General features: G+C 40.5%; 1 protein-coding gene across 7 annotated transcripts in view; it reads left to right on the forward strand.

The window, feature by feature from the left end:
• The window catches only part of bcas3 (BCAS3 microtubule associated cell migration factor), a 380,835-nt gene that overhangs the window by 148,344 nt on the left and 220,127 nt on the right, over positions 1-12,364 (forward strand). Inside the window, exon 24 of one of the 7 annotated variants that reach the window (XM_044202930.1) lies at positions 3,934-4,115. The exons of 5 other annotated variants lie outside the window; for them this stretch is intronic. In XM_044202930.1, coding sequence (XP_044058865.1) covers positions 3,934-4,100 — 167 coding nt within the window. In that variant the 3' untranslated portion in view covers positions 4,101-4,115. Of the gene's footprint in view, positions 1-985; positions 1,015-3,933; positions 4,116-12,364 lie in introns of those variants that run through there. One more of the 7 variants, XM_044202931.1, reaches the window with a different exon arrangement.

Raw genomic sequence — 12,364 nt, forward strand, 5'->3', positions numbered from 1 at the left:
ATCTGTGTCTGGTCGGCCTGCATGTGTGCAGACTTGTATGTGTATACTGTATGTTTGCCCTTGTGACTTCAGTCTTGTGTGTGTCAGTCCATTAGCAGCATCCTGTAAAACACTGAGTTAATCAGTGTGGGATCAGCAGCTATCAGCCATTAGCCACATCCACCCCACATTATCACAGCTCAGTTACCTTCACTGACTCTGTGTGTGTGTGTGTGTGTGTGTGTGTGTGTGTGTGTGTGTGTGTGTGCTGGGATTGTGTTCCACCACGAACCACCATCTTCTCAAAACACTTTTTTTGTGTGTGTGTTTTTATGATGGTGTGGAGAGCATTGTTTTCCATGTTGCTCTAGAAATCTCCCTTTGGTGTTCAGTAGGGTTGAGATCTGGTGAATGTGAGGTCCATAGCATATGATCTGCATAATTTTCATCAAACCATTCGGTGAGCCCTGTGTGCCCTGTGTGGAAGCAACTGCATTCGTTATTTTTCTACACAGTTATTCAGCTTTTTCCTTCAAACTTCACCTGTCTGTAGTTTGGAGGAGTAGTGGTCTGGCCATTCGGTTGGGGGTTCCGTGGTGCTATGAGGTGTCTGCTAAGAACAGATGGTTTGTCTTGAGCTGCATCTCTGGCCCGTTAAAATCCAAAAGGACGCAGTAAACTCACTGTTGACGCACCATGTTTTTCTCCTGATAGTGCTAATGCACATTGGGAACAACAAATTTGTGTTGAAATCATAGAAATAAACAAAAGAAACCTTGCTGTCAAAAAACCTGTTTCTTACCGTCTGCGCATATACAAATCTCTTCAGCACCAAACAGGAAGCAGCAAACCGGTAGTTGCTTTGGTAACGACAGATACCGTCTCACACACACGATAGATGGTGAATTCACAGTGTTGTGAGTCAGTGAGTCGGTATTAATGTATCTGATCCACCAACCAGCACATATTTTAGTGAGAAATCTTAATTTTTCTCTCATTCCCACAGTCTTCTCCCACTAAAATAGCGCAGCTAACCAACGGAGCCTGGTTGGGGCGACAAAATCCAAAATGTGAAGCACAGAAAGTATGTAAGTACGGAAATACAGTTTGTCTTTATGGATTATCTTTCTAACGGCAGTATGCGGTAAATAGTTGCCCTTTTTGTGCATGTTTTTCAACTACTTTCCTAATTAAACATGATGGGCTTGATGGTGTTTGACTCCTGATGAAACTTGAAAGCTCAGCATTCTCGTTGCCCTTTAGCTTCCCTTTTTAATGTTTATTCACCCAGAAAAAGCTCATATTTCTCTGTATAATACGACTCCTCTTTCTGTCAGCTGCGGTGTGTCTGCAGTGTATTTACAGATTTTATTTGTTTCATTTTCAGATACATTTTCAACACAACGAATAACCGTAATCATAACCATATAACACGAGTTTAAAACTACAATTTGTCAAAAAGTACAAATTTTATTGGGGACCCACTCAAATGCAGTGAAACCTATCAACATCACGGCTCCACACCTGTGGGCTGTATGATTTAAGAATGAACACTGACTTTGTTACACACAAAGCAGGAGAAAACTAAAAATGGAAACCATGGATAAAATGTATGATGTGGAAAAACATATAGACTTGATCATATAATGTATTACTGCAGGAAGTTCCATTACATCATATTTTATTTTTCAAACATGATTTGGAGCATTTAGCATTAGGTTGCATAAAAAAAATAACCAAAGCGTTCTAGGACATTTTAAACTGTAAAATGGCAGTGTGAGGCTGAGGCACAGCCTAGGTTTTCCTCATAAGGCCTAGGCCTGTTACTTTGACAACATTGCCTGTTTTAGTGTGTGTTTGCAATGCGTCTTAGAGACGGGTCTGCTGTAATAATAAAGATAATTCATTCTTTTGTTCATTCATTAAGCCCATAAAGTCTGTCTGGTGTATGTGGAAAATACAGCGCTTTCAGCAGACTTCTGAATGCTTACTGTGCGATTGGCAGGCTGCTGCCACCGGTGTTTTCCGAAGTAGCCCATCTAATGAGGACCAAAAGGGTTGGAACACGTTGTGTCTTATGCCCACAAATGAATCAGAACGTGGGAACAAATTATATCTCGTGCTCACGCAATAGCATTTCAGTGTAGTAAAACGTGGCCTCGATGTATATATTTTTATCTTTCTCTCTTCTCCCTTTTTATTTCTGATAATATTTGTTCCACTGAAGACGACTCTCCGCTCTCTACTCGGCAGGAAACAACCTCTCAGCTGAGCGCACACACACACGCGCACACACACGCTCATATAGAGCATGTGGGGACAGATAGGCACGTTTCTCTATCATCGTGCGCTCATTGTTTCGAAGCGGAGGCTAGTCGTCTTAAAATGTACACACATAGCGAATCACAGCTTGTTAATCAAAACAATTTTATTAGAATCAAAAATGAAAATGATAAAGTGGCCGGCTGGACTTAAATGAGTACGGCAGTACGATGACGGCTGTTTGGCTGGCAGCCAGTGCGTATGGAAAGCTCTGCTATGAATTGATTAATTGCAAAATAATCAATATTCATTTATAATGAAAATAACTTTAAGTTGCCCCAATTTAAATCTCTTCAAATGTCCTCAATAGTGTAGAAACATTAGGATGTTTTGACTGTTTCACTCAGGATTAGGATTAGGCTCAGGTGTTAAAACTTTAAACTTGGAACCTGTAACATTTTTTATGTTGCTTTACTCTTTATTCTCTTTATATACTCTTGAGTATAAACTCAGCCGATTTAGTTGTTGTTGCTCTGTGAACCTCGCTGGTATGTGTGTCTGTTGCTGCCGTATGTAAATGCCCTTGATAGACATGCCCTGTGGTACACTGACTATTGTAACATGACGTATATAATATACTTTGTGTTTTCTGCCAAATAAATGCTGTTGAGATGCCTAATCCTACCCCTTGTCTAACTCTGAGAATGAATCACATTACATTTACTAATGAACCTACATTATGGGGCAGGCTACTCCTCCCAGAACACACATAGGCCTATACCTCATTTTCATTCCTATTTGGAGCCAGTAAACATCAGTTTTTTAAAATCATTTTTTCTTTCTTAAGATATGTCCCCTTACATTGCCAATAGAGTGAAAAGATGTAGAATCATGTTTTGAGTGGAGTATGATATAATACCATCACCGTAAAAATCAAAAAAGAAAAAACATGATTTAATATCATATCTCCCACCCTTACTATGCACGCACCTGTTAGCATCACCAACACAGTGCCCCCTTGTCCCAGTGACCCACCACCTCTTTACTACCATCAGCACCACCCTGAGGCGAGAAGGGGCTTTCCCCTGCATTATTGTTCTCACAGAGGCTAGGGGAGAATGAAAGAGAGGGCTATGAATGACTGAATAAAGAGGATAGAGGGTTTGCACCCCCCAACACACACACACACACACTCACTCACTCAGACACAAACTTTGCCTGCCATCTTTCCCTCCCTCTTCTCTCCTCCCCTTCATACTTGAGCAGCCATTTAAAAGACTATGCACCTGTGCTGTGGTATTCTGTCTCTCTTTCTTTTTCTAATACACACATACCCCAGTAACCTATACCCCACAATTACCTCCCAGCCTCATAAAGGGCCCTTGTATTTTTGTGCTATAGTGGCCACACTGACAACAGTGATCACGCTGGCCAGAAAGATGCCTGGCCATCCGATCTCTTCCTTAAAGACAAATACCCTCATTTCCCGTGCCCCCCTCTCCCCACCCCTCCATTCCTCCTCTCCTGATTTTATTTTTATCAATAGGCACCTTTGTCACCTTGCTGCCACTCTGCCCCCACCCATCGTGTCGATCGCCTCAGGGTGTGTTTGGTGACCCATTGGTTGGTGACAGGACATAACGGCAGATCTCTACAGTCATCACCGCTCCTTTTTGTTTTTGTCATCACCAGCAATCAGGCAAAGGGAACCACTGAGCTGTTATCAGGAAGAGAAAGCGGAAGAAAACTTATCTGCTGGCAAATCTGAAAGAAACGGAAGCAAAGTAACACGAGTGACACATTTAAATATGGTTTACCTGCTGGTCCTGGAATTCCTGGAATATCTCCTGGTGGTTTGAGTTGTGTATTCCAGACAGAGATCCAGCATCCGAGTTGATCATGGTAGTTTGCTCAAACATGGTGTGAAGGGAGTTGTGTTTCAGTCCACCTGCCATGGTATATTTCTTTGAATCAGATGAGCAGTGTGGATCCTAACGTAACCTTTTAATTGCCAAATCATGCAGAATGCGGTCTTTGCTTTCCTGAAGAAGCTGTCACATAACTTTCTGGGGCACACCACAACTGTCCTAACTGTCACTAGATAACACAGGTAAAAATCAATATGGACCCCATATATTTGTATATATGCAGCCAAGGAATCTCACCTTAACAAATTTGACAGTAATGTAAATTATATTTGATATGAAGGAAAGGTGCTAAAACATGCAAAAACACTGACATGACCCTTTAAGTCTTGCTTTAAATGCAAAGTTTCCATATTACCTAATGGTCCAAAAGCCCTCAGTTTTACATAAAAGCATTGAAGAGCGATGGCTACAGTGGTAAACCTGTGCAGATAAAAACATATAGTCAGCTTTTGATAGAGGCCAGTAACAGGATGAGCATTATTGTGTAAGAATCTTAGCTTTACAGTTTTTGTGACATTTTTAATAGTTAGAATCTAGATTTTATTTTTTATAACTTCAATGAATGATGTGGGTAGCAGAGAGATTTATTTTTGTTCTGTGTTTACACACACTTTTCATATCATCATGTATTCGGTGTCACAATGTAAATGAGGGTTTTCAGGTATCTCAAGATTTCATTATTGAAAATAGTGAAAAAATGGTCATCACAAGTTCCAAGAACCTGTCTTTATCACAGTACCATCCGATTTGTTTCCCCCTAATAAGCTTTAAGGTTGGAGGTTATTCCACACAGGCTGTCAACATGGACTTGTCAATCATGTATATTGTGCATTGGCTTGTTCCAGCACTTCATTAAAGCTATTTCATGTTTACACTGAGCGAAATATTCTAACCCCAGACATGTTTTTTATGGCTGCACCATTCAATCATATAGTATTCATATCAAATATTCTTAAGGTCCTGAACATCATTTAGCTTGAAAAATTTATTACCATTGGAAAGTTCACCAATTTTAAGCCAAGCTCTGTGTGCTTCAACAACGTTTGTCTCCACAGCGTGAGTTTGTAACGGCAGGGACAGCGGGATTTAAGCGGCAGTTAATTGCTTGTTTTGTCTGACCAAAAATATTTAATTTACAGTGAAGGTGGAACCTGAGGATGGCTGATATCTTTGCTTAACACGTGACTTAAATTATTTTCTTAATTTATGAAAGTGGTAGCCAAGTCAAAAAGAAGACAGAGGGTGTTCGTCAAACTTGTCCTTAATGTTTCTTCCTCTACTTTCCTTTACACCTCTTTTTTCCATTTTCCGTCTACACTCCTTGTTTCTCCTCTCCAACATCTCTGAGATTTATCATTCACTCACTTTTAAGACTTCAGGAAGTGTGTTAGCTTGCGTGTGTGTGTGTGTGTTTGCGCGCGTGTGCATGCGTGTGTGTGAGACTGGGGAATGGTTTAGCCACATGTAGGGATTTATGGCGAGTGTGTGCGTGACTGAGAGCGATCAGGGAGTGACACGGATTGATATGGGTGAGGGCTGATCAGGTTTTTGTGCTGCTGTTATCGCTCGCTCTCTCTCTCGCTCTCTCTGTCTATGTGTGTGTGTTTTTGTGTTGGCACACTTGTAATCTGTAAGAGATGGAATGCCTTCAAGCATTAGTGTTATACAGCAAGTGCATGTGTGTCTGGGCATCCATGTGACTGTGTGTGTGTGTGTGTGTGTGTGTGTGTGTGTGTGTGTGTGTGTGTGTGTGTGTGTGTGTGTGTGCGCAGTGCCAGAGGGCAGTGAAGACTGAGCAGCTGCTCTTTATAGTGACTGAACGAACACCAATGTGTCGGGCATCTGCCACGCGTTCACCCTACCGCCTATCCACTGGAGTGTGTGTGTGTGGGTGTGTGTGTGAAAGTGAGAGAAGCTGTGTTGGTGTGTGTAATCATGTCATTCTGTTTCCCAGTGATTTCATTAAGTGTAGCATTTATAATATTGAAGAGGAATATAGATTTATGTCTTTTTAATTGCGACTGACAGGAAAACATGATGGTTATGAATGTGTTATTTGTGTGTGTGTGTGGCTACCAGCTGCTGAGACTGAGGATCATGTTGATGTTTCATCATCTCCAGTGTGAAAACACTCACACACATGTACGCACATTGCATGTTACAGAGCAGTGGTGTGTCCCGGGGTGGGGGGGGTGGGGGTTGTGTGCTGCTGTTGGTGCCACCCTTTCACTCCCATGACCTTAATCTGTGGCGGGCGCCCTGCCTGGCCAGCCATCCCTCCGTCTGCCGGGCCTGCCACGACTTCCAAGATGCGAAGAGGAAGCAGTGGAACAGCCGTACACTGACCTCACACACACTCTGACACACATAGGCGCACATATGGACTCGTCTGAGCAAGATTCAGAGTTTGAACACACCCACAAAGCTATATATACAAGCACTTCAACTAGAATAATACCAATACTATTTCTGATGATTTATCAATTATTTTAATATTAAGTAACTTTTCATTTTATGGGTCCAGTAGTTCCTCGAATGGAGCTGACATGTAACTGTAAATTCTTGGGATGATATGATAATCTAGTAATTGTTTACGTCATTTGGCAGCTAAAAATGTCAAATGTCCTCTGGCCCCAGCTTCTCCAATGTGTGTGCTGCTTTCCTTTGTTTTATATCATTGTAAATGGATTATTATTGGATTTCGGACTGTTGGCCTGACAAAACAAGACGTGTTTTGCATTTTTCACTATTTTCTGACATTCTATAAACTAAACAATTAATCAATTAACTGCAAAAACATATACTAATAAAAAAAAATATGGTTGCAGCCCTATGTGGCTAAAAACAATATGAAACTGTGTTTTGCAAAGTCGCACCACTGATGCGTGACACTACCATCTAGCTTTAGGGTTTTATGTTTTCAGTGTTTCACTGATCATTTCACTCTAAGGAGCACTATCAGAGCTGAAATAAGACATAAGAGGGCATATAAGTCATGCTGTGTGCTTCTCTGTGTCTGTCTCTTCAAAATGACATTCTTATCCAACAGCTAACTCACTGCCCTCTGCATTTAGCACCTTCCTTCCTATCAGTCTGCACTTGTGAAATGATCCCTAAAACTGTCAAATCTTTTTTACTGGCATCATTTATTTAAAAATATCACCATGACATAATAAAACTATCTTAAAGTAGATTATTTTAAGCCGCTACACATCCTTCGTCCACTCACACACACACTCTGTGTTTTATCTGTTTAGACCACTTCTCAGGACTGTGTGGCATGTACCCTCAGTCTCCTGTGAGAATTCTACCTTTATCATTCTTTTTAGGTAATGGAGTTTGGTGACCTCATGTGATTCCTAGCATAGCTCTGCCCACCAGCAGCTCTAATCAGCCATAAGTGAAAACACCTGTGTGGGTGTGCGTGATGTTTAAGTTTGTGAGGCAGTTCAGCAGATTAAACAGGACTGCATCTCTGTGCCTTTCAAAAACATACTGTTTATCTCGTTAGTGTTTTAACATCACCCTGTTTTATTCTTTTTCTCCATCTCTCCCTCCACCCAAAATCACCAAGGACAAACACAACACATTGTCATCAGGAGTGACACATCTTTCTCTCTTTTCATCCTCCTTGCTTTTCATCTTTCCATTTGTTCCTCTTTCTCTTTCCTACTTTCCAACCGTCTCCCTCTACACTTTCCTCTACCTCGCTCTGACACTAACCCTTTCTGACAGTGTCTCCATGCTGTCGCATACTAATCCACCTCTGAGAGGTGTTAAAGCACTTCCACACTCACACACACACACACACACACACACACACAGCACTGCTCTAGAATCCTGTAAGTTATCGATCTGCCGTCCCGCTCACTCTAATGGGATTTTTTACACCTAAGCATCAGAAACGCCTAATGCATCGCATCACATCTGATGCAGTCACACACGCACTTACATACACACACACTTCACACAGAGATAATTACAGCAAACAGCTGAGCCTTGCTGGCAAGTGTGGTAAAAAATGAATAGAAGATGGAAGAGGAGAATGCACTCAACAGCATATGCATCTGACTCCCTCAGCATCTGACTCATGTCACAGATGTTCAGACTATCTCTCACACACATGCACACACACAAAATGTATCGTACAGAGGATTTGCAGTTGCTTTAGACATCTCCAGTATCCATATCTGCTTCTATAACAAAGCTGACATTGCTGTACATAAATACAAAGAAGTTATCTATTAAAAAATGCAGCAAAAGCTCGACTAGCCTATTTACCACAGCAGATAATTAGCAAAACTAAAAAGAAAAACCTTACAGAATCAACCATGGGTCTCTGTTTCAAAGCAGGATTTATGAAATTAGCTGGATAATCAAGCCAAGCAAAACCTGTAACTCCCCAAATCTGGAGTCAGCTAGTTATCTGGATAGTTATCCACGTAAGTTATCCCGTTAGCTGAATAGTTATCCAGCTAACTGAGTAATCCAGCCAAATGTATTACTATGTACATTTTAGTAATGTCAAAGTTTATCGTTAGAGCTAGACTAATACATCAGTGTGGGTGATTTTAGCTCATTGGCTAAGATGAGCCGATAATATCACTATCATGTCGGCTGATAAATAACAAGAAATTGCAATACAGAAATCGCAAAGATATGTTTGAGGTGACTTAGAAACAGGATTATTTTTGTCTTACCTTTGGACTGTTTGTTATGTATTTATTTATCATTAGTAGATATTTTTTTAGAATTCTTAAAGTCCCCCTCCAGTCAAAACTGTGTCTTGCTGATGTTATGTGCAGAGTTTGACACTAGAAGGCTGTTACATGGTCCAGTATGCAGCTTACATTTCCAGCACACATACTCTGGACTTTTCAGTGAAGTAGGAGACATCTTGTGTCCAGCTGTTAAACTTTTGAAATGAAAAGCATATTCATAAATTATGGATTTTTCAGTTAGGTACAGTGCCCCCCCAAAAGTATGGGAACAGCAAAGTCAAGTTTTTTTATTTTCACTATACACTGAAGACATTTGGATTTGAGATCAAAACATGAACATGAAACAAGAGATCAGAATGTCAGCTTTTATTTCCTGGTATTTACATATATGCATTTGTTTGTTTGTTTGGTTGGTTTTTTTTTCATCAGTCTCCCATCAGTCTCCCATCAGTCTCCTCTTCTCAATAGGATTTAAGTCAGGATTTGGTCAGTCTAAAACCTTTGACTGTTTCCCCCTGTTGAATTCCTTGGTTGCATTGGCAGTATACTTTGGGTTGTTTTCTTGCTGCAAGGTGAAGTGCCTGCCTATGAGTTTTGATGTGTTTCTTTGTACATAGGCAGACAAAATGTTTCATTAGACTTCTGAATTCATTCTGCTGCTACCATCATGAGTTACATCATCAGTAAAGATGAGTGAGCCACTTCCAGAAGCAGCCATGCAAGCCCAAGCCATGACATTACCTCCACCATGTTTCACTGATGAGCTAGTGTGCTTTGGATCGTGTACAGATCCTTTCTTTCTCCACACGTTGGCCTTTCCACCACTTTGGTAAAGGGATATCTTGGCCTCAACTGTCCATAAAACTTTGTTCCATACCTTTTCTGGCTCATCTCTGTACTTTTTGCTCTTCTGGTGTAGCCTCTGTAATTCTGCTGTCGAAGTCTTCTGCGAATGGTAGACTGTGATATTTTCACCCCTGCCTTCTGGAGGTTGTTTGCAGTTGTATGCTGATTGTGAAAAGTTTATTTTGCACTTTGCTGGTAAGGTGGCGTTAATAAGATCTGGTATCACCCCCAACCCTGCCTTTTTTAGATGTGGATCACCTGCTCAGGGATTCTTTGAGCAATTTTTCTGCTGTTACTCTGCCTGAACTCGCAGACATCACGCCTCTTTTGAGAGTATCCTCCAGCCCTCTGGACAAAATCCCAACTAGGTTTTTATTGGAAGTTATGGATTGTATTGCGCCCCTTTTACAAATTATTCTTAACAGCTCGCAGTCTACTGGCTGTGTCCCAGATTACTTTAAAACTGCTTGTGTCCAGCCAGTCCTAAAAAAAAACCTGGGCTTGATCCCACCCTCCTGGATAACTATCGCCCAATCTCCAAGCTGCCTTTTATTTCGAAGATTTTCGAAAAACTTGTATCTAAGCAGCTTCTTGCTGCTGTGGAAAAAAATAATACCTTTGAAAAGTTCCAATCTGGCTTTTGTCAGCACCACAGCACTGAGACAGCTCTTCTCAAAGTCACTAATGACCTTTTAATGAATGCCGACGCAGGCATGTGCTCAATTCTTGTGCTTCTAGACTTAAGTGCTGCCTTTGACACTATTGATCATGGCATTCTTTTAGATAGACTGAGGCACTGGGTGGGTACATCTGGCACTGCACTAGACTGGTTCTCATCTTATCTGTCCAATAGGAAATTCTTTTTCAGCATTAATAACTTAATGTCATCTGTCTCCCATATCAAGTACGGTGTGCCTCAAGGTTTAATTCTGGGACCAATACTCTTCTCCTTATACATGCTTCTCTTGGGTGATGTCATCCGTTGACATGGGATTTCTTTTCATTGTTATGCAGATGACACACAGTTGTACCTCCCTGTCAGGCCCACTGACCTTAATATGCTGAGTTCTCTGCAGGACTTGCCTGTCTGACATAAAAAATTGGATGTCGATACATTTTCTACATCACAACACATCACTAAACAAATACTGCTATCTACTGGTAACCTGTCACAACTTATCAAGCCTGTTGCAAGAAATCTTGGTATCCTGTTTGATAGCAATTTATGTTTTGAGCAACATATCACTAAGCTTGTCCAATCATGTTTTTATCACCTCAGAAACATTGCAAAAATACGATCTATTTGAAATCTTACTGATGCAGAAACTGTTGTACATGCTTTTATCTCCTCATGCCTCAGCCTGTTCACTTGTCTTAATCAAAAAACTTTGACACGACTGCGGACTGTACAGAACTCAGCTGCTAGGCTGTTAACCAGGACCAAGAAGTACAATCATATCACACCTGTTTTAGCCTCTTTACATTGGCTCCCTGTTTGTTTTAGGATTGATTTTAAGATCTTGTTGATTACTTTTAAGGCTCTTCATGGCCTGGCTCCAGACTATATTTTAGACCTTGTAATCCCTTATGAACCTTAACGTACATTGAGATCTAAGGGCAGGGGTTTTCTGTCTGTTCCTGAGTCCAGGATGAAAACTAAGGGGGACAGAGCTTTTGCCATCAGGGCCCTGAGGCTCTGGAACAACTTGCCCAAAGAAATTAGGTTGTCTGAGTCAGTGTCTTCGTTTAAGTCTGTTCTGAAAACACATTTTTATCAGAAAGCAGATTCTGATTTTACCTGAGCTGGCTGTTTATTTTATTGCTTTTGTGTATTTTATTTCTTTATATTTCATCATTCACTGTGGCATTTTATTTGTCTTGTTGTGAAGCATTTTGTACTTTGTTTTGATAAGTGCTTTATAAATAAAGTTTTATTATTATTATTATTATTATTATTATTATTATTGTTAGTGATGTCACTGACAGTTGTTTTAGGGTTTTTCTTCCCAGCTGCTGTTTTCCTTGGCCGACCTGTCCGTTGTCTGTTGCTAAGTGCACTGGTGGTTTCTCGCTTTTTCAAGACTTTCCAAATTGCTGTATTTGCTATTCCCAATTTCTGTTCAATGGTTCTAACTGAATTATTTTCTTTTCTCAGCTTCCAAATTGCTTGATTTTCTCCCATATCTGGTCTTCATGTTGGTTTATTCTTTTTCACTATAAAACCAAGGCTAAAACCAAGACTATACATCCACAGCTTTTTTATATTTGAACAATCAACGTAACAGGAAGCACCTGAGCAACAAGAAACACATGTCACATGTTTAGGGAACATGTTCTGTTACATGTTCCCATACGTATGCTCACCTAAAAACGGGGGTGGCTGAAACAAGAGGTGCTATGTTCTAAAACTGTAAAAACATATATGCATGTAAATACCAGGAAATTAAAACTGACATTTTGATCTCTTGTTTCATGTTCTTCTTTTGATCTCAAATCCAAATGTCTTTAGTGTATAGCGAAAATGAAAAACCTTGACCTTGCTGTTCTCATACTTTTGGAGGGCACTGTATGTAATTTTAAGAGATTTTAATGAGGTAATTGTGTAAACTCCATAGGAGACACAAATTA

This window comes from Siniperca chuatsi, linkage group LG7 (genome assembly GCF_020085105.1).
Source record: "Siniperca chuatsi isolate FFG_IHB_CAS linkage group LG7, ASM2008510v1, whole genome shotgun sequence".
NCBI lineage: Eukaryota > Metazoa > Chordata > Actinopteri > Centrarchiformes > Sinipercidae > Siniperca > Siniperca chuatsi.